This window comes from Nanorana parkeri, unplaced genomic scaffold (genome assembly GCF_000935625.1).
Source record: "Nanorana parkeri isolate BGI_ZX_2015 unplaced genomic scaffold, ASM93562v1 scaffold341, whole genome shotgun sequence".
Lineage (NCBI taxonomy): Eukaryota > Metazoa > Chordata > Amphibia > Anura > Dicroglossidae > Nanorana > Nanorana parkeri.
This window is the reverse complement of record NW_017306609.1, coordinates 149,558-170,829: the sequence shown is the minus strand read 5'-3', so window position 1 is coordinate 170,829 and position 21,272 is coordinate 149,558. Positions and strand designations below refer to the sequence as shown.

Below are 21,272 nucleotides of genomic sequence, written 5' to 3'. Positions count from 1 at the left end.
ATCCCAGAAAAGAGTGTGAAGTCACTTTAGGTGTTCATACCCAGTGAGTGTTCACGCCATTTCATGCCACCATTACCAGCTCCTTCCACTGCTGCAGGTCTGCCACCTTTACCAACTCCTGCCATTTCTATTAGCCTATCATCATAACCATCTCCTGCCACCTGGTGACTTGCCACCATTACCAGCTACTATCATCTCTGCTGGCCTGTTACCATTACCTTTTTATTCTGCCTCTAGTGGCATATTCCGGTGATCTAGCACTGTAAAGGTGACACACAATTTGTTTACGCAGCTGGGACCTGTCAATCCTGTCTTGTGCCTTAATATTTTTGGCTTATCCCAGTGATCATGCATTGGCACTGTCAAAGTGGCCCATACAACATGTTTGTGCAGTTGGCCTTCAGCTGCAAGATTTATTGTGTTTTCTGTAGGGGAAACTATGCTCTATGTCTCCTAGTTTGGGATCTATTCCACTACTCTGGCGATCAGAAATATTTGTGACTATTGCCTCTCTGAAACCATATAATTTCCTGATTCTTTCCCTGTGAAACTATGACCTAGTAAATGTGGCTGAATACTGTGCATGGAGTTAGTAGGAAATTTTGCCGGCTTTTTTAAGTGAAAAAATACACTGTAATGTTGCTTTTAAAAAAACAAAAACCTGCCTGGTGATTTTCCTGTTCAACATGTGTCCAAATAAAAATGTTTACCTAATGTCTATGGAGTTACTACAATATTTTGCTGGCTTTGTGCTGTAAAATTAATACATTCTAATGTTGATTTTTGGATAAAAGCTGACTGTTGTTGATTTTGTCCAAAATGCGCCCTAATTTAAGTGCTGTCTATGGAGTTTGTGCAATATTTCTGCCTTTTTTCTGAAAAACATATACACTTGATTGTGGATTTCTTTTGGATGAAAAGCTGCATACTCTGCATACTTTCAAAAACAGACCTACAAGTGCTGAAATACTGTCTATGAAGTCAGAACAATATGTCACGCTGTTTTTCTGTAAAATACATACTCTCTAACAATTTTTTTGGGCCTAAAAGTGGTGTCTGTCCATTTCAAAATGTGGCCTACTAAAAATGCCTGAAATGCTCACCTAATTTACAGAGTTAGGGCAGACACATACATTAACACAAGGCTTAAGGTGCCCATACACTGCACGATTCTCGTACGAGAATCACGGGAAATCCCGCGATCGTATGCTAATCGTGCAGTGTATGGAAGGCATGCAACCGTTTCTACTGTACGGTCGCACGACTTTTGTATTTCGAGCATGTTGGAAAACCAGTCGAGAATCGTATGATTTACGGCTGGTTTTTAGCATGATCGAGAGATAACTGCCGAACGGGCCGGTGTGTGCACGCGCACACTGCCCGTTCAGCATTGCAGTCATCGGAAGCCCGCCCCTCAGGGGGGCGGGCTTGCGATGATCGCAAGTACGATCTGCCTGTCAAAGATGGGCAGATCATACGTTTTTTTAATTACTTTACAACCCTCGCAAGACAAAAGTCTTGCGAGGGTTGTAAAGTGTATGGGCACCTTCACTCTGTCTCTTCATATTATGTTATGGTTAGAGAGTGAGCACACACCAGCCAATCCGACAGCTCATCCATCTATCCAGTTATTAATCAACTTGTGCTGTGAGTACATCAGCATCTTCTCTTTTGGTAATATACGAGTGGTAAATGGGATTTTAAACGGTTACTAGCATTGTATGAGTACAGCCCGAGTGATATTTCAATTTAACCTATAATGGCTTTGGATGCTGGGGCATCATTCTCACCTACATTAATACAATGAATACAATATAAAGTGTTCCTAATTTTTTATTGTGCTATCTGCTTTTTCAGATATGATGACATAATGTGCCCTCCTCCCTCCTTCTAGGGAAATATATTTGCAACAATACATACACATATACACATGCTAGTGTCAGCTAGGGCAGGAGTTGGTTAACTCTGTTCAAATGGTACGCAAACGGGACCCAGGAAGTTAGCATTGTATGTAATACCAAAGCCAACCTATGCTACCTGAAGCCACATATGAATCAGTATTTAAGTGTATAACACGGTCTTATACATAACAGAGAAGATCAATAAACAAAATGAGAACAGAACAAAATTTTAACTAGGGCAACAGCAAAAGTCCTTTTTTTCTAAATAAAAAAATGTATATGGCTAGTCTGTAACACTAACAAGTAATACATTAAACAATTCTTTATTTCTAAAACACATACTATGCCACATCTTATCAGTGTGGGCTGTAACGTATTGCATGCTAATCTTTCTTTCATTCAGCAGGCATCCTCAGTACTTATAAGTGTACAATCTTATCATCAGTTCTATTCAAGTGCCCTTATCACTAGTAGTTTAATGCATACAGTTTATGCTCTGCATTTTGGGTTCATGCGGGAAATTTGCACATGATTTTCTGCAAAAAGACATTCTTCCAGCCTATTTCATACAAAACATATATATGATAATGTAGTAATGTGGTAATGCCAGAATAACAAAGGATGATTCAGTAAAACTACAATAATGTGAAAAGTGACATAACTCAAATCAACCGATCAGAAATTGTCTTATAATGGATAACAGTACTCTGATGGGTTGTTATAAAGTGTGGCATTTGCAGATTATTATTGCTCTCTGAGTTAATGTATAAAATAAATCTAGCTGTGTAGCAGATCTCACTGGAGCATTACACCGAATGGTGTATCTCTCTGTGTTTCAGTATAATCTATTCAGAATACTTATTGGAACTGCTGCTTACAGACTACTCTTTTGGAAGGTATAACTACAGATGTAGAAAAACTAGAGACCACTGTGTAACTTAAAGGGACCCTGCTGCTTTGAAAACTTTACTAAGCCAATTGTAGATAAAATGGTTTGTCAAATTATCTTGCTGTCAAATGCATACTGTGCAATTAAACTGTCCCTGTACCATTTTGCTGTTAAATCGACCCTGTTGCTATATAAAAGTTACTAATCCAAGCCGTACCTGTAAAAGAAGAATATAAATACTTACCTTTCCTGCTGCCCCTGCCACTGAACACAGCTACGATCCTGAGAAAATTTTATGTGAAATTGGTTGGAAAACTGACACTTCCAGGAGCTGGGTCCTCCACGGCTCTCACTGGTTCCTCCTGCTGACTTTCATATAACCACTGTATCCTGCAATGCAAGTTACAGGGTGTTAGGTCTCTTAAGGGTATGTCCTGCCCCTTGGGTTCCAGGCAACCTACCTGTCAATCATTGACCATTGTCTTGGGTTATTTAACGGGCAGGTGGGTGGGGCATGGAGTGGAGAAGTAGATCTTAGTAGAGGACTGTGGAGCTGGGTTGACACTGTCACAACTGGCCATATATCATGCTGCTGCATGGGTTGTGAGTAGCTCATAGGAAGGGAACACACAATGGAATAGGAGAAGTGCTTGCTAGAGATATAATCAAGCACCCACCTTTTTTTGCCACTTTGTTGGAAAGGAAAATTAATATGTACAGTTTGTTATTCTTCTGTTCAATTACCATCATTTGGCATAAAGCTTGGATTTTTTCTATCCAAACCCAACTGGGCATTCTGTATTCGGTGCAGAATGAGAAAGAGAGGGTAAGAAATGTTCAGCACCAGTATGGGGACTGTTCGTGCAGCAAGGGCTGGGGAGCATGGTATCTGCTCTGTCCCTGCAAGGGGTACAATGAGTGGTGAAGATCACACTCATAGGCTTTGCCTGGGATAATAGGACAAGGGATCCCCAAGATGTGTGTAGAGGGAGTCAGTTGAAGCTAGCCCGTGGACTGCGGAGGTTGTTCTGGGGGATGGAGCTCTCCTCAAGAGACTGAGTCTGTGTTCAGGTGAGTTTGTGTAGTTATAATTGGGGACCTTTGATCAAATACTACAGGGAAGTACCTTGCAATCACCGACATGGCATCCCATTCCCAGACAGAAGGGGGAGCTGATATTTGTAAGTGGGGAAAAAAGCACTGGACCTGTGAGGTTATTCTGTTGGTGTGTGTCATCCAATAGTGGGAAAGTAATGTGAACATGTGTGACCTGGCAAACGGGAAGGCAGCTTCCACAAACCAAAGGATCTCCACAGTATCCTTGGCTCAACAGTGAATGCAGTAGATGTAGAAATTGAAGAGTCGCACCAGTTAAAATAGTCCAGATACAAAATTTTTCATTATGATCAGGAAACATTCAAGCAGAGTTGCCAATGCATTTCGGGGTCCAAAACACGCCCCCTTCATTAGAGCTTAATGAGAAAAATCATGTATGTTGACTACAATCCCTAAAGCTAAAAAGTTGTATTAAGTAGTGATGGAAGTACTTCAGGCTTATCAGCAGCTGGTGTGCCACAGATATGTGTAGAAGGAGTCAGTTGAAGCTAGCCTATAGACTGTGAAGGTTGTCCTGGGGAATGCAACTCGCCTATAGAGACTGAGCCAGTGTTTAGGTGAGTTTTTGGCTCAACACTGCTGGGCAGTACTTTGAAACCAGTGACATGGGGTCCCATTCCCAGACAGAAGGGAGAGCTGGCCTTCCACTTGGTAACATGCATGGAGGTCAACACATAGAATCAGTAGATTCTATGGGACTCAGGATATTGAAATAGATTAAATTGTTAATGAGATCAACTTGAGATAAATATTATTATCAATATATGTCAGTGTTTTAAAACACTTGTTTGTATGCATAATTTGTTATATGTGTACATAGGGACTGCCATATTTGGTCATTACATGTGTAGGTTTTGCTTATTGCAGTGCTACACAATGGTTTAAGTTCTCCTCTTTTACAAAGCAAGCATGTGATCTTGCTGACTAATTAAAAGCAACGCACCCTGCATGGCTTATATCTTATTTCAACAGTTGTATAGAGAGAGACATAGTAATTGTATTGAGCCACTAAGAACTCCTACTAATGGCCAATCTAAAAACCTCTTTATTTATTCAATAGGTTTGCAAAAATGTGAAAGTAACATCAAAAATGAAACACTGCAATAATAATTCTAAATATTCCCTTGCTAAAAATACACTAGTGAAGCTATAATAATTTTGCTACTGGACCCCTTCGTATGCAGTTTTGCTCCTTCCCTTTTTTATTTCTAAATAATACTAAGTAACATCGTTATCATGCTGACAACATTGTCTTCTATATTTGTCTGTGATGAAAAGTGGGGGTGGAGTGTTTCAGACATGTTAATGAGTGTTGATGTGAGCTGTCACTACAGAGATGAACAAATTTCCTTCTTGACCACTTCTGGGTGCAATCAGCTGGTGGTGAGCACAACTGTCATAACTGCAGATATTCGGGAAAAAAACAACTTTAATTATGTTCTGACATCACATTGGATAACTACAGCTATTCAGAAAAAAAAAACTTTAATTATCATCTGAGATCACACTATATCTATATGATTAATGTATCTGCATAGGGAGTGATGATGACTAATGGATAGTTATATTCCATATAGAATGTTGTCAAACATTCCAGTAGAACATTGTTGCTTTTAAAGACACACCATAGGTGTTTATGAAAAATCTATGGCCTGAAAAAAATTCTCCTCAATCTGAACCCCTTTCAAAGTAAAAACAGGTTAATTATTTTCACTTCAGGTTGGTTTCCTAGTAAATGATCCCTATACTAAACACATATGCTTCTAGCTATGACAGCATGCAAGTGCTAATGATTAAAAATATTCTCATATCCTCCGTTCTGGGTCACTGACATTATATGCCTACATCATTTAGGAAAACCCCCACCAATACTGATACAGCCCCCTGACCTTATGTCTTCATAAGCAATATCCAGTATATAGCACTTGAGTACATTGATTCTGATTTGTAGCAATGGAACACCGCCCAATCTATTTAACAAGATACTGACTTTTTTCAGTAACAGATTTCCTGTAGATGCATTTCTTCTTGTTTATGAATATTTAGCTGATGATGTGCTCATTAGCTGCTTTGAAAAATAAATTACTGCTGAGCAAACCAGACTGCAAATCAGGAATCGTTTTCTCATAATTTTATTTATAGAATTGACAAGCACAATGAGGGGAATTTATAAAAAAACAATGTAAACAAAAGTAAAAAACAAAACTGCATGGGGTCCCCCTTCCAAAACCATAGCAGACCCTTTAGGTCTGTTAGGAATGTTAGGAGGGACCCCCCAGTTAAAAATAAAAATACAAAAAAAAGAGATTCTGTCCAAAAGTCATACCAGGCCCTTTAGATCTGATAGGAATTTCAAGGGGGGGGGGGGGGGCAGCACCCAGATGCTGCCCCCCCTTGTGAATGAGTAAGTGGCACTGGTACCCCTACTCATTCACTAAAGGTTTAACAAAAATGTAAATAAACACACCAGACTTGTAGAAAAAAACAGAGTTTTTGACTATTCCCTTAATAAAAAGAAACAAAACAATGAAAAAAAATGATCAAGCGAGGTAACCCAGGGTCAATTACGTCGTCTAGCGATGTCCACAATGATGTTGACTCATCAAAATAAAATAAAAAACCCAATACCTGCCGACCCGACCACACGCGACGGACTCCCACCACAGAATTACATTTTGACAGGTGTCGGCCAAATGACAACAAATGGGCAGAGTCAGCCGTGACATCATGACTGGTCCGCCATTTGTTGTCATACAATGACAGGCCACTGTCCTCAAATGACCATTTGTTGTCATGCAATGACAGGCCACTGTCCTCAAATGACCTGAGAACAGAGGCCTGTGATTGCATGACAACAAATGGGCGGAGCAATTCGAGACATCACGGCTGACTCCACCCATTTGTTGTAATTTTTTCCGCCACCTGTCAAAATGTCATTCTGCGGTGGGAGTTCATCTCTGGCAGACCCCATCGGCATGGGGACAAGGTGTTTTTCCGTGGGGGGACCCCAGCTTCGGCTGCTGTACAAGCCAATCGGGCTGAACTGAAGGGCTCCGGCAGCCGAAGTGAGCCGAAGGATTAGCCGAAGCTTCGGATTAATCTTTCGGCTCAATAGTGAATAACCCCCAAAATGTTTGCCCATAGCAACCAATTAGAATAATTTTTTCTTTTTCTGTAAAATTATACGTAAAACCCAACTGACTGCTATGGGCAGCATTTCCAATTTCGTGCTCACTTCTTTTTCCTGTTTTGAAGATTCAGCCCCAATATGAAGAATCTACAACTTAAAGTGATAATGAAGCCAAAAGGTTTTTAATCTATTTCAAATACTGATTAAATCACTTACAATGGATGCTGCTCCTGTCAGGGCTTCTTAACCTTCCTCCTCCAGTCGGCTGTGCGTGGATGATTGTGCAATATGTTTGACACGGTGGTTTCTCTTTGGCTCCCTCTTATGACCAAACTTGCAAACATCATCATTCTGCAACAGCTGTCAAAACTCCCGACAAATTCCTCTCAGAGTGATGATGCAAACACCAGTTCACTATTTTAGCTTCAGCTTGTCCATTTAGTCTCCGCCCTTGTGTGTGTTCTGATCTACCAAGTGCTCTGCATTTGTTCCTGTTTTCTGTTTATGATCCTGGCTCTGGCTGACTGATCTGGTTCCTAACTCTGACTATTGTTTCCACTCATCCTGCTCTCAGTGTTCGCTGACCTGATTCGGCTGACTACCCACTTTGGCATCTGACCTCTGGCTGGGTACTGACGACATCCTGGACTTTACATATTGTTTTTGCAATTTATGTTTATTGTTGTTTTCAATAAACTCCTTTTTTTTTAAAACATGAACTTTAAGTTTCTGTCTGGCTTCTTGGTTCCCTAACAGCTCCTTGATGTTTAAAAGTTTTAGTTTCCAGCAGAATCAGCTGGTCCCCTCAGCATTGGCCCTGATATTCTGTTTTATGGTGTCTTCTTTCCCTTGAAGAGTCCTATGGAGCCACCCTTGTGTGTGCTAGTAAGTTGTGTGTCTCCACAAACACACAGGCATGGCAAGGCAAATTTCTTCTCTGCTTCCTTCTCCCAACACCTCCTTTCTCCAAGCTAGTAGAGGAGAGCTTCTGGAGACTTTGTTGTCCCTTGTGATCTTGTACTGTACAGGAAGTTCAGGGAAGCTGAGCTGGGAGAGTTGGAGCCAGATATTAAGAAACATGATGACTGCAAGTGCTTGGGCAAAAATTGAAATAAATAATTTGCTAGGCAATGTTTGTTTGATCTGTATTCATTATTGAACAATATTTGAGAGTTTAATACTACTATAAATATCTTAAGCAGATCCAAACGCATACTAATTCCAAATATCTTCTACCCTACAGCTAGAGGATTTTTCATGCAAATTACTATAGGACCACATTTCCAGGCAAAGTGATTGTGTTACGTTCAAATTCCTTTTCACTAATGGGTTTGGGTCAGAGGGTCATTTCTTTTAAACTAAACCATGGATATGTGATATTTTACTGTTCAGGAGCTACAGAAACACTTGGAGAATTTGCTCAAGCCTATCCCACAAGTGGGTGACAGTTCTCAAATGGAGAGGGGTGTGTTCTGGACAAGGAATACATCTGCTTTAGGAAACTTATGCTCAGCAAAGGCTTCCAAAGTCTGACTCCAAGAGGATTTGACATCTCACTGAAGCAGTCTTAAAAACCCTGAAAATGAGACACTGCGTGACTGCTTCACTTCCATGGGACATGTTCATAATTTTTGCATTAACTGTGCTCACAGCTCAGGCTTTTCCCCAGACAGAGATTAAACTTAGTCAAGGTGAGTGCCTGTAATAGTCGTCATTTTTTCTTATACATATACTAAGAGAGGAGTGAGGACAGATTATATCTACTAACCTCATGCGTATGTAATTTAATGTATCCATGTGTTGTCATAACTTTTAACGACTTCTTGCTTAAAGTTTCCTTCCCTGTTAAGATGAAGCATGTCACTTTGTGGTTTATATTACTCTAAACTAATTGGATTTGCTCATGTTTGCTAACCTGGAAGCCACCTGAACTGCATGCAGAAAGGCTTATGCGGGCATATGTTTACTTGATCTGTAATGTATTTATCTACCAGATATGTATAAAAAGAAATGTAATAAACACAGAAGACTATCTCAATATCCATTATGCCTGCAAAACATCTACAAGAACACATCACAATAGGCTCAATTCACAAGCAACAATAATTATTTTTTGCATTAAGGGCCAATAGTTTTAACAATAAGAGCCAATGGGAACAGAAAACATTTAAGCCACACAGCTAGAAATAACAAACATTATGACAAAACACACAGGTTATTGCTTAGTGAATTGAGCCTCATGCAATTTACAACTATTTTGTCCAATAATATTAATTTACATATTATAACATACAACCACCATAGATTAACATGTGGTGAAAGTGAACTGTGGTCGGTTTAACCTGAAATTTACTAAAGACAAAAAGGCTGTTCACCTTGCAGGTACATTTTCACTTTGCAAGGTAATTTTCCCATAGCTTGGTGAATGTGGTAAGAATTCACTTTAAAAGAATACCCAATCATATGCAAAGAAAAAAAACAACATTTTTTTTCTTGCATGTGATTGGATGATGATGTCAGCAGAGCTTCACCTCACTGAACTAAGGGAAAATTCCCCTGCAAATAAATAGCCTATTTGCTTTTAGTATATCAATTCCATATTTATAAATGTTTTTACCACTGGATTCAGTTTGGAACATGTGTGAATTCTGTGTGAAAGTTCTGCAGTTCTTGAATGAAAGTATTTATGAACAAACCCCATCAAAATACACACTATATTGCCAAAAGTATTGGGACGCCTGCCTTTACACGCACATGAACTTTAATGGCATCCCAGTCTTAGTCCATAGGGTTCATTATTGAGTTGGCCCACCCTTTGCAGCTATAACAGCTTCAACTCTTCTGGGAAGGTGTCCACAAGGTTTAGGAGTGTGTCTATGGGAATGTTTGACCATTCTTCCAGAAGCGCATTTGTGAGGTCAGGTACTGATGTTGAACGAGAAGGCCTGGATTGTAGTCTCCGCTCTAAATCATCCCAAAGGTGTTCTATCGGGTTGAGTCCAGGACTCTGTTCAGGTCAGTCAAGTTCCTCCACCCCAAACTCGCTCATCCATGTCTTTATGGACCTTGCTTTGTGTACTGGTGCACAGTTATGCTGGAACAGGAAGGGGCTATCTCCAAACTGTTCCCACAAAGTTGGGAGTATGAAATTGTCCAAAATGTCTTGGTATGCTGATGCCTTAAGAGTTCCCTTCACTGGAACTAAGGGGCCAAGCCCCACCCCTGAAAAACAACCCCACACCATAATCCCCCCTCCACCAAACTTTACCAGTGGCGGCATGCTTTACCCCACTGCAGTGGTCCGGTGGCGGCATGCTTTACCCCACTGCATCCGATGCTTTGCATTGCACTTGGTGATCTAAGGCTTGGATGCAGCTGCTCGGCCATGAAGCTCTCTACGCACTGTTGTTGTGCCAATCTGGAGGCCACACGAAGTTTGAAGGTCTGTAGCTATTGACTTTGCAAACAGTTGGCGACTTCAGCATGAGCTGACCCCGCTCTGTCATTTTACGTGGCCTACCACTTCGTGGCTGAGTTGCTGTCGTGCCCCGTTGCTTCCACTTTGTTTTAATACCACTAACAGTTGACCGTGGAATATTTAGTAGCAAGGAAAATTCACGGATGCATTTTGCACAGGTGGCAACCTATCACGGTACCACGCTTGAATTTACTGAGCTCCTGAGAGTGACCCATTCTTCACAAATTTTTGTAGAAACAGTCTGGAAGCCTAGGTGCTTGATTTGATACATCTGTGGCCATGGAGGTGATTGGAACACCTGCATCCAATGATTTGGAAAGGTGTCCCAATACTTTTGGCAATATAGTGTTTGTTGATACAGGAATAAAAAAATCATATGACAAACTATGCATTATAATTTATCACTTTTTTCATAAAAATCAATGTAATACAAATGTGTGTGCTATCATAGAGTAGGCTATCATAAAGTATACTTTCTTTCATTCCAAACAGCAATTTATTGAATGGTTTGTTATGGATACAAGTCCTTGTTTACAGCTAACTTCCAAAATCAGTCGTTTACTGTGTTCCTGTCTGGATTAGCAATATATAGTGTTTTTAATACAGCGGAGACTGCATGCAGACAAATGCTTTTCTTATTATTAGTACTATTATTACTAAGTATTGCTGCATGGAGACCAACTTTCTCTGAATGTGCACTGAGGCCTGGTTCACACAGAGGCTATTGTCGCAGCTGATTCACCGCGACAAAAAGCTTCCCCCCAAAAATCCAATTCTTTCTTATGGCACCTGTTCACACCTGAGTGTGTTGTCGCAAAACGCCTGTCGTTGGAAAAAGTACATGAGCTTTTTTTTGGCAGATTACAGCTCATTTTGTCCCCACAGAGTCAATAGAAAACGCTTGGAAATGCGTGTTGCAATTGGTTTTGCAAATTTTTGCCATTGACATGAATGTCACAATCTGCGCATAAAAACGTGCAACTTAATGTATGCACACAATCGCACAAATACACGCGCAGCAGCAAAAGCGCGAAAATACTATCGCGTAGGTGTGAATCAGGAAGCTACATACCAATCAAAATTGCAAATTAAACATTGCCATACATACAAGGAACAGAGCCTACCTGCTCAGTACTGTTTTTAGTCTAGGTAGGCATTATGCCATGCTTTTAATGGCAAACTGGTGATCTACAGTGACCACAATTAATCTTTTGTGCTGTAGAAGCAACTCAAAACAAGCAGGAAGATGTCCTGCTGGAGATTATATATAGATCAGTGACGTACGGTAACTCCCTCCTGCGGGTGAGGCATTCCCCAGCACTGCCCCTGCAGACTGAAGCCCCACCCCTGCTGACCAAAGCCCCACCCTCTATAGTCTGAAGCCCCGCCTCAACCTGTCCCCAATCTACTGTAAAGGAGGAAGGGAGGAGACGTGGAGGCGCCTCCCTGTCCCTCACTTGCTCCTCACTGCTGAGGCCCGTCCATGACAGGTTACACAGCGGGGAAGATTTCCCTGCTGTATAACCTGTTAGATGCCCATCTGAATGGAGAAAAAGCTGTCAGCTTCAGACATGAAGCTGACAGCTTTTTCCTCCATAATTCTAGGTGAGGCTCTGCCTCACCTGCCTCCCCTAACCGCACGTCCCTGATATAGATGATCCCTTATAATGTTGTTGGATTAATATTACAATTAAATAAAATGTTGGTGAAAGTGAATATGCAAAAAATATCTAAAGTAAAATGAAACAAAAGTCCAGATTAGGTAGGTCCATGATACGAGAACTTATTTACAATACAGATGTCTGGTTCCCTACTATCAAAAAGGCTTATTTGCTTATACGGACTTGCTTGAAAATTCTTAGTGAGTAGTCTTTGTGGAAACGATCTGGATTCTGGACCTATGTTTTCTAGGCAGTTTTATTTACATTTTTGCTGGGCTGTGCGGGGTCCTAGGAGGGCTGTGTGGTCTTACTGGGGGTCCTGGTCTGTCTCGGTGGCTGTGGGCGGCGTGGATCCACAGGAAGGAGAAGATTTGCCGCAATTCACAGGTAGGCTGCTGGGATCTCACTTATGCTACTGCTCCCTTACTAAGCCAAATGGTATACAAAGTGCATGCACTTGTATAAATATTACATGTACTTAGTAATGAAATAAGGTTTCATCATGTAAATTTCTGCCTCAAGTTAAATAAACACTGTATTATTCTTTTCTTTCTTAGCGTTTACTGATGTGAGCCAGCCATTCGCCTGCCCTCTGTTTTGGACAGAATACAACGGGAACTGCTACAGGTTTTTCCCAATGAATAAAACATGGGCAGAAGCAGACTTTTACTGTGCTGAGTTTTCACTTGGCCGGACAACTGCCAAATTAGTTTCTATCCACAGGTATGGTATAGCGACTTCTCCACAGGAGCCAAAACATGAGGCAACTTTAATGCTTCTCATAACTAATACTTTTCATGTCTACCTTCTGAACATTGAGTTGCAAAAACTTCAGTAAGTAAGAAACAACTCTCTCTATTTTAACCATTTTATTTGCATACATCCCACATATGTAATAAATGTAGCATTGCTTTTACTGTACACAGATAGAAAAAAATCACGCTAACGGTAATCAAACTGATTTGACCTCTACAATGTGGTTTGTGGTGTTAATATTTGTCATGGTTTGTGCATTTTCTTATTCTGGACTTGACTGTTATTTAAATGACTGGTTACCACATTAAAACGTTTTGTATAGATTGTCCGCATAGGGTACCTTGACAACAATAACAACATTTGTTTAGTAGGTTGGGGAAGACTTTCTTTAAAGCCATTGTGAGGTAGTGCTAGAATACTTCAGTGTGCAGTTAGGAAAGCCAACAATTAAGAAAAAAAAAAATAGAGAGACTGGGCAAGTGTAAAGTAAAGCAGGTACAGCAGTATTTGTGGAATACAAACCTGTCCCTCACTTGCTTGTCACTGCTGAGGCATCGAGATGGATGGCCTCAGTGTTTTTTTCTTTCTTTTTTTGATTGGACAATAACCAGCAGTGGTGGTGATCATTCATCGGGAGATTCATGGCCCGACGGCAAAATGTTCCACTCTTTAAAACAAATCATCTTCATCAAAACAAAACTTCAGTCACAAATAACAAAAAGAAAATTAAAGCCCTTTCAAATATTTAATGACAAAACCAGATTTTGCGGCAATATTAACCTTCAATCCAGAGATTTCTCCCACAGCACTTTTTTCTGCCACTAGATATTCTCAGTCTGATGGCCAGCATCAATCAGCCCACTTCCTCTGATTCCAGGTCATCCTGGACCTGCCCTAGTACAGTGATACTTTAATATATCTTTGTAATTAAGCCAATAAGGCCCCATTCCCTCTATGCAATTTGGGATTCCTGCAGCAGTAGTCCCACATCTACCATTTAGATGAGGCCACTGTTACCGGTTCAAGTGAATAAACAGGTGAAGGCGGCTACATCTGCAAGCGGCAGTCCACAATCGTATGTGATATAATGACATGCGGTTTGGAATACATCTATCATGCATCCAGCAACTGTGATCTATTCCAAACTGCATAACATGTGAACTGCCACTTACAGATGTGGCCAATGTCACCCACTCATTAATTTGAATAGGTAACAGCAGCTGCATCTAAAGGTGCCCATACACTGTGCGATTCTCGTACGAGAATCGCGGGAAATCCCGCGATCGTAGGAGAATCGTACAGTGTATGGAAGGCGTGCGACCGTTTCTACTGTACGGTCGCACGTCTTCCATCGAACAAGCAGGCTGGAAAACCCGCCGGGAATCGTATGATTCTCGGCGAGTGAGTGGCCTGCTTGTTCGACAACTGACGAACGGGCCGGTGTGCGCACGCTCACACTGCCCGTTTGCCGTGCTTGTAAGCCCGCCCCTCATTGCAGTCATCGCAAGCCCGCCCCTAAAGGGGGCAGGCTTGCGATGATCGCAAGTACGATCTGCCTGTCCAAGATGGGCAGATCGTACGTTTTTTTAAGTACTTTACAACCATCGCAAGACTAAGGTCTTGCGATGGTTGTAAAGTGTATGGCCACCTTAAATGGGAAATCTGGGATTCCTGACCCCCGGCTCTGCAGGTTTCTGGCGCAGGAATACTAAATCACATACTGGGTTATTCACAAACAGCTGCTGAAGGCAGCCAAGTGAATAACCCAGCTGAAGTGAAGTGAACCGAACACTGTTCGGCTAATCACATCTGGCTTGTACGGCTAATTTCAGCCGTACATCGGCTAAAATCAGCCGTATTTCGGCTGCCTTTCGTCAGCCGAAAATGCTCTGCATGTTCGGCTGAGTCGAAGTGCAGAAGGACTTCGACTCAGCCGATCCAATATCTGGATCGGCTGAGCCGAAGCTCCAGCAGCTCAATCGCTGCTGTTCGCCCCTATTCTCACAGTGGCCAAACCAGTGACGTGCTATGCCTTCTTTGCTGGGTGAGGCATCCCCCAGCCCACCGAAGCTTTGCTCCATCCTGTCGAAGCTCCACCCCCGTCCTCACAAAGCTCCCCCTCCATCCCACCGAAGCCCTGCCCCCAGCTCGGTAACCAAGCTGTGTGGGGAGGAGGAAGGGAGGAGCCTCCCTGTCCCTCACTTGCTCACCACTGCTGAGGCATCGAGATGGATGGCCTCAGTGTTTTTTTTCTTTCTTTTTTTTGATTGGACAGCTTGGACCAATGGCGCTTTGCCATTGGTCCAAGCCATCCACGTAAATAAATGGGAAAAAAAAAGTTCAAAAATTATTTAAATAAATGTAAAAAAAATAGAAAATAATAAAAAGAAATTAAAAGAAAAAAAAAACAGCATGGGGTCCCCCTCTAAAACCATACCAGACCCTTTAGGTCTGGTAGGAATTTTAGGAGGGACCCCAAGTTAAAATTAAAAAAAAAATTGTGTGGGGTTCCCCCCCAAAGTCATACCAGGCCCTTAAGGTCTGGTAGGAATTTTAAGAAGGGACCCCACCCCCAAAAATGGGGAAAAAAGACATGGGGTCCCCCTAAAATTCCAAACCAGACCCTTGATCCGAGCACAGGTCTGGCAGGGCTGGAAAGGGGGAGGACAAGCAAGCACCCCCCCCCCCCCTGCCATATCAGGCCACATGTTCTCGGCACTGGGAGGGTGCTTTTCCAAGGCCACCCCTTGAAAAGCACCTTGTCCCCATGCCAATGAGGACAAGGGCCTCTTCCCCACAAGCCTTGGGGCGTTGATTGTGGGGGTGCGGGCAGGGGAACTATTCACATCGGGATACCAATTTAATATAGGGGCACCCAGATGCGCCCTTCTTGTGAATGAGTAAGAGTACCCCTACCCATTCACTAAAGGGTTGAATAAAAGTTTCAAAAAGATGCCATACTTTAGAAAAAATACATTGTATACATATTGTATGTAAAGAAAAGATATATGTGGGAACTACATAGATTAACTAGGGGTATACCTCCTTTTTTTCCTCCTCAGCTGGGATGAAAATATTTTTGTGTTTGATCTTGTGAACAGCCAAGTTCCTGGAATACCTACAGATATCTGGATAGGATTAAGTGACAGAAGACAGGTGAGAAGCTATCCCCTATAGAAAATAATATATATGCACCATTTTCTCTAAAGCAGCACACCGCATTGCATGGTAGTGCATTACTGTGCATTGCAGGGCACTACAACACAAGTACACTCCTACAGTGACTTAAGGTACAATTGAAATTGAATTGCTTCACATTAAACTAAACATTGCTACCACAATGCATAGGTGTGAACAGGCCCTTAGGGGTATTATTACCTTTTTCTTACTTCTCATAATTGGTAGCTGTCTATTACACCTGGTTTAGGGAAATCTATCCATAACATGTATATATCATGTTTATTACATTCATAATTGTTTTGAAGAATTGTATGGGCTTTTTGAAGAGAGAGCACATCAGTAGCCTTTTTTTCTTTCAGTCTGTCTCTTTGAAGTGAATAACTCTTCATACTCCCAGATTGCTTCAGATTGTGGTAGTTTTCTCAGGGAATGGACATCTTTTCTCAGTTGAGAAAAGTTTATGTCTTTTTTATTAGCTTGTGAAGGTTCTCATTTATCCAGGTCATGGTATATCTGTAAAAAATAAGCCAAGGCAACTGGACTTGCTGTATTTTTCTTGAAGACGTGTCACTGGCCATCCGACCAGCTTCCTCAATTCAGAATGACTTGTACAAAAGTTATCTGGGAATATGGTGAATTTCGCTCCAATCCACATAACCTGTTAATCACAACCAGGTGTTGAATGTATTTGCATAATTGGAGCTAGGAGGTGTTGTAAATCAGCCCTCCTGCCTGTCTAGGATGCGCTCTTGACTGTCTTCAAAGGAGTGACCTTTTTCCTTTAGATGTACGTACACTGCTGAATCCTGACCAGAGGGTTTGGCTCTTCCATGCTGTGCCATACACTGGTGTAGCTGCTGTTTTATTTCACCGACATACAATTCTGAGCACTCCTCACTGCACTGGACAGCATACACAATGTTGTTCATCTTGTGTTTTGGTGTTGGGTCTTTTGGGTGAACCAGTTGTTGCCTCAGTGTATTGCTGGGTTTAAAGCAGACAGGGATGTGATGTTTTTTAAAAACCCTTCTGAGTTTCTCAGACACCCCAGCTACATATGGGATGACCAAATTTGTCATGATTTTCACCCTCACTGGAACATATTTTTTATTTGCCGCTTTATTTTATTTTTTCCTCAAGATATCTCTCTTTCTATAAAGACATCATCTACATGCTGCTCAGCTGGGCTCTCCATGCAACTATCCAGATTGGCTAGTCCTGGGTGATACCTTGGAGGCTGGAGCCAGAACCCACTGGCCCTAAAATTGTGGGGTTTACCAGCAATGGGAGCTTTGGGCCCTGTGCTCTGCCAGTGGCAATTTCCAGACCCTTGTGTACTGTGTTAGTTAGCCTGCTCTCCAGATCCAGAGCTGCATTACAGCTGCTGGTGTAACCCAGTCTCTGAAGACTTTTAATAAGTACTGCATTTGGCCTGACCATCAGAAGCTAATACACTATTTTGTAATGTTATACACAACTATTACATCTCTATTATTATCTCTATTATGATGGTTTTTGCAGAAAGGGTCCATGCGTATTAATAAGGAATTAAAAGTTGCGTAGTTAGCTTGAGTGTTGTGTGCATGTGCCTTCCCCACTATGCTCCCATCTTTTTTTCTTTAATGCGAGGTAGTTTCTTCCCACCATTGCTCCTATGTGCAAGAGACATGTGGTTCAAACCTCTGTTCGTTCTTGCTGAGACCTACAATGACCAAGTGTCCTTCACCCTTTAAGCCTTTCCCACTTAAGAAGTTGGTTGCGAGTAAACCAAAGTTTTACCTACTGTGGTTTATTAATTTGCATCTGTTAAAAATAAGCACATCTAATCCCAAGCACAAGGGAAGCAGCCCAGAAGCATCAAGTTGCCCACTAACAGTTCTGGGACAGACTGTAGTGTCGCTCCTACATGATCTGACACCCATGGTGTTGATCATTGTCCCTTGCTTAAGTCATCTCAATCTCTTATAGCTCTGTCAGGTGTGCCCCCCACCTAATCTAGAGAGGAATACTTTGCAGCACTGCTAGATTATTTGGGCCAACTTGCAATTTTGTTTGGTAATCCAGAACAAAGAGGCTTTAACTATAGTTTCACACTGTCATCTCTAGAATCTTTGGCTGACATTCCTGCAGCTCTATGCAGGTGTCTCTCGTCTGGCTCCTCCTTTACAACCTCCTGTGACTCTGTGGGGTCTAAATTTGCTTCTGTTGCCCCTACAAAGAAAACCCTTTGAACCTTTTCACTCTCCTTTTCACTCTTACTCACAAGCTTGCGTTCCTTGTTGCCATTTCCTCTGCAAAAAACCCTTTTTGGTTTTACTCAAGGATAAGGTAGTATTTACGTCAGGAAATTCTGGCCTTTCATTTCAACCCGGACATTTTTCTTCCAACTCTTTGTCTGTCTCCTGTACATCAGAATGAGATATCGCTTCATTGTCTGCATGTTGCTGCTGTATGGTTTTACCTCTCAGCCATTCCACTTGAATGACAGACTCTTTTTTATCATTGCTGATGGTTCCTGTAAAGGTAAACCGGCTTCATGCTCCTTCTTTTCTCAGTGCCTCAAACAGATCATTGTTTAAGCTTATGGTATTAAGAACAAGGTACTATATTTCTTGTCAAGGTGCACTCTTCTAAACTGTGAGGGCTTCATAGGCTTTCAGGTATCAGGCAACTGTTTCCCAGATTTGCAAGGCTGCCACCTGGTCTTCTGTTCACACGTTCTCTGAGTTTTAGCATGTAGATTTTCAGACCTCATCTCATTCCATCTTCAGATGTAAAGTCTATTAGGCAGCTCTTCAAGCTGCCGCTTGCCCACAATCTTATTTTGTTTTTTTATGTGTGCCTCTTGTTGTTTTGTTTGCTATGTTGCCTACCCCTCAGTTGAAATGCTTTTGGACATGCAAATAGTATCAGAATAACTAACTTCTGTGTCCTTTAATGAACAATAAAAATGCAGGATTTTTGTACTTATCGTAAAAACTGTTTCTTGAAGTTCATTAGGGAACACAGGTCCATTTTTTTGTTTGCCGGTGTCAACATAGGCCTGTAGGGGTAGTAAAACTCAGTGATATCAGAATAATTAAATCCTGTGTCTCCATGAATTTCAAGAAACATGTTAATTAGACCCTAGAGCTTCTAACGCCTGCCTGGAAAAAATAAACATGAAATATCCATCTTCCCTATTTCATACTGCCTGACTAATCTATGAAAAACTACTAGCAGTGAGAAATAGTTTTTAAATGTTTATTTTTTATGTTTATTTATAAAGCACTATATATTCCCTTTAAAGGCTGACTTTTTTTTCTCACTGACAGGAAGGAGACTTTGAGTGGACAGACGGAACAGCATATGACTACAATTACTGGGACGGAAATCAGCCAGATGATGCCACAAACAGTAGTCCAGAAGATGAGGACTGTGTACAGATTTGGTACAGATACTACAGCGGTAAGTGTTTATAGCTTTAAAATAAGTATATTAGAACACAACAGAAAAGCACTCAAGAAGCTGAAACTAGAACAAATCTTTCCATGTAACATTAGCTCATGAGAAAGAGCCTGCATACCAATTAATTCAAAATTATCAAGGCATAATTTCCCAGGTCTTGTATATTTATAATTAGGGATGCACCGATACCGATACAAGCATCGGTATCGGCGGCGATACCGAGTATTTGCATGAGTACTCGTGCAAATACTCCAAAACATAAAACGAGTACCTGTGCCGCGTCCGCCATCTTCAGGGACCCGGATCCGCCGCACACAGGACCTCCATCGCGTCTTCAATGAAGCAAGATGGCCGCGACCTCCTCTGTCATCTGCTCCATTCTGACCTCTTCTCCCGCTGATTGGCCGATTGGATGATTGACAGGCTTCCTCACCAGTCAGGAGTGACTGGTGAGGAAGCCTGTCATCATCCAATCGGCCAATCAGCGGGAGAAGAGGTCAGAATGGAGCAGATGACTAGGCTGTGACACGGAGTGGCTGAAGCAGACGGAGAAGACGACACAGCAGGTTAGTACTGACACACCTCATGGGGCTGGGCACAAAAATGCTGTTTACCGGCATATATTATTTAAAAAAAAGAAAATAACTATGTAGATATTGCTAACTAAGGCTTGTATCCCCCTAGTGGTGAAAATAGATGAGCACATGTCCAGACTGCAGACCAGAACACAGGGTGGCACAACTATATCCAATTCTGCATACCTGGCTTTATATTATAAGAAAATGTAATAATAATATAAAGCCAGTTATACAGAATTGGCTGTAGCTGTGCCACACTGTGTTCTGGTCTGCAGTCTGGACATGTGCTCATCTATTTTGACCACTAGGGGGATACAAGCCTTAGTTAGCAATGGCATGATAAATATTCATTTCATTATTCAATGTCTTTTTTTTAGTATTATAAATGTTATAATATAAAAAAAGACATTGAATAATGAAATTAATATTTATCATGCCATTGCTAACTAAGGCTTGTATCCCCCGATTGTGTGGAAAATAGATTATCACATGTCCAGACTCCAGAACAGTGTATTATTGTATAGTGTGGAACAGCTGTATCCAATTCTGCATACCTGGCTTTATATTATAAAGTTCTTATAATATAAAGCCAGGTATGCAGAATTGGATACAGCTGTGCCACACTACAGAGTGTTCATGTTCTTCATAATATTAAGAAACTGACCTAAAATCATGGTTTTGTATTGCTTTAGAAAACATGTGACCTGTCCCTTTAAGAAAAAGTATTGGTAATTGGTATCGGCGAGTACTTGGAAAAAAGTATCGGTACTCGTACTCGGCCTTAAAAAAGTGGTATCGGTGCATCCCTATTTATAATCATAATGAGGCACAAATATTGACTCTCACTCACAGCATATGTACCTTTAGCAGACCCTCTCTTTGTAACAGCAATTAATTACCTGTAGCGATGCTCATCTGAAATTGTTGCTGTGTGGCCTGCAATATCTACCTAGATGGCCAGCATGTCTCCTTCTCAAACAATAAAGATCGCAGAAGAGTTTGATCACAGGTAAAGAAGTACTATTACAAAAATGCAGGTGGAGGGGAGGAAAGGGTAAGTGTGATATGAATGCACTTTTACCCCTTAATATTTCCATCTGCTTGGTACACTGCAAAACAATAAACATCTGCTAACC

The 21,272-nt window shown here is 41.4% G+C and overlaps 1 protein-coding gene across 1 annotated transcript in view; it reads left to right on the top strand.

Annotated features, from left to right (window-relative positions):
• Positions 1 to 8,618: 8,618 nt before the first annotated feature.
• CLEC19A (C-type lectin domain family 19 member A) overlaps positions 8,619 to 21,272 on the top strand; it is a 30,868-nt gene continuing 18,214 nt past the window's right edge. The window contains exons 1-4 of the mRNA XM_018558475.1: positions 8,619 to 8,727; positions 12,733 to 12,898; positions 15,994 to 16,087; positions 19,426 to 19,558. Coding sequence (XP_018413977.1) covers positions 8,619 to 8,727; positions 12,733 to 12,898; positions 15,994 to 16,087; positions 19,426 to 19,558 — 502 coding nt within the window. The remainder of the gene's footprint in view (positions 8,728 to 12,732; positions 12,899 to 15,993; positions 16,088 to 19,425; positions 19,559 to 21,272) is intronic.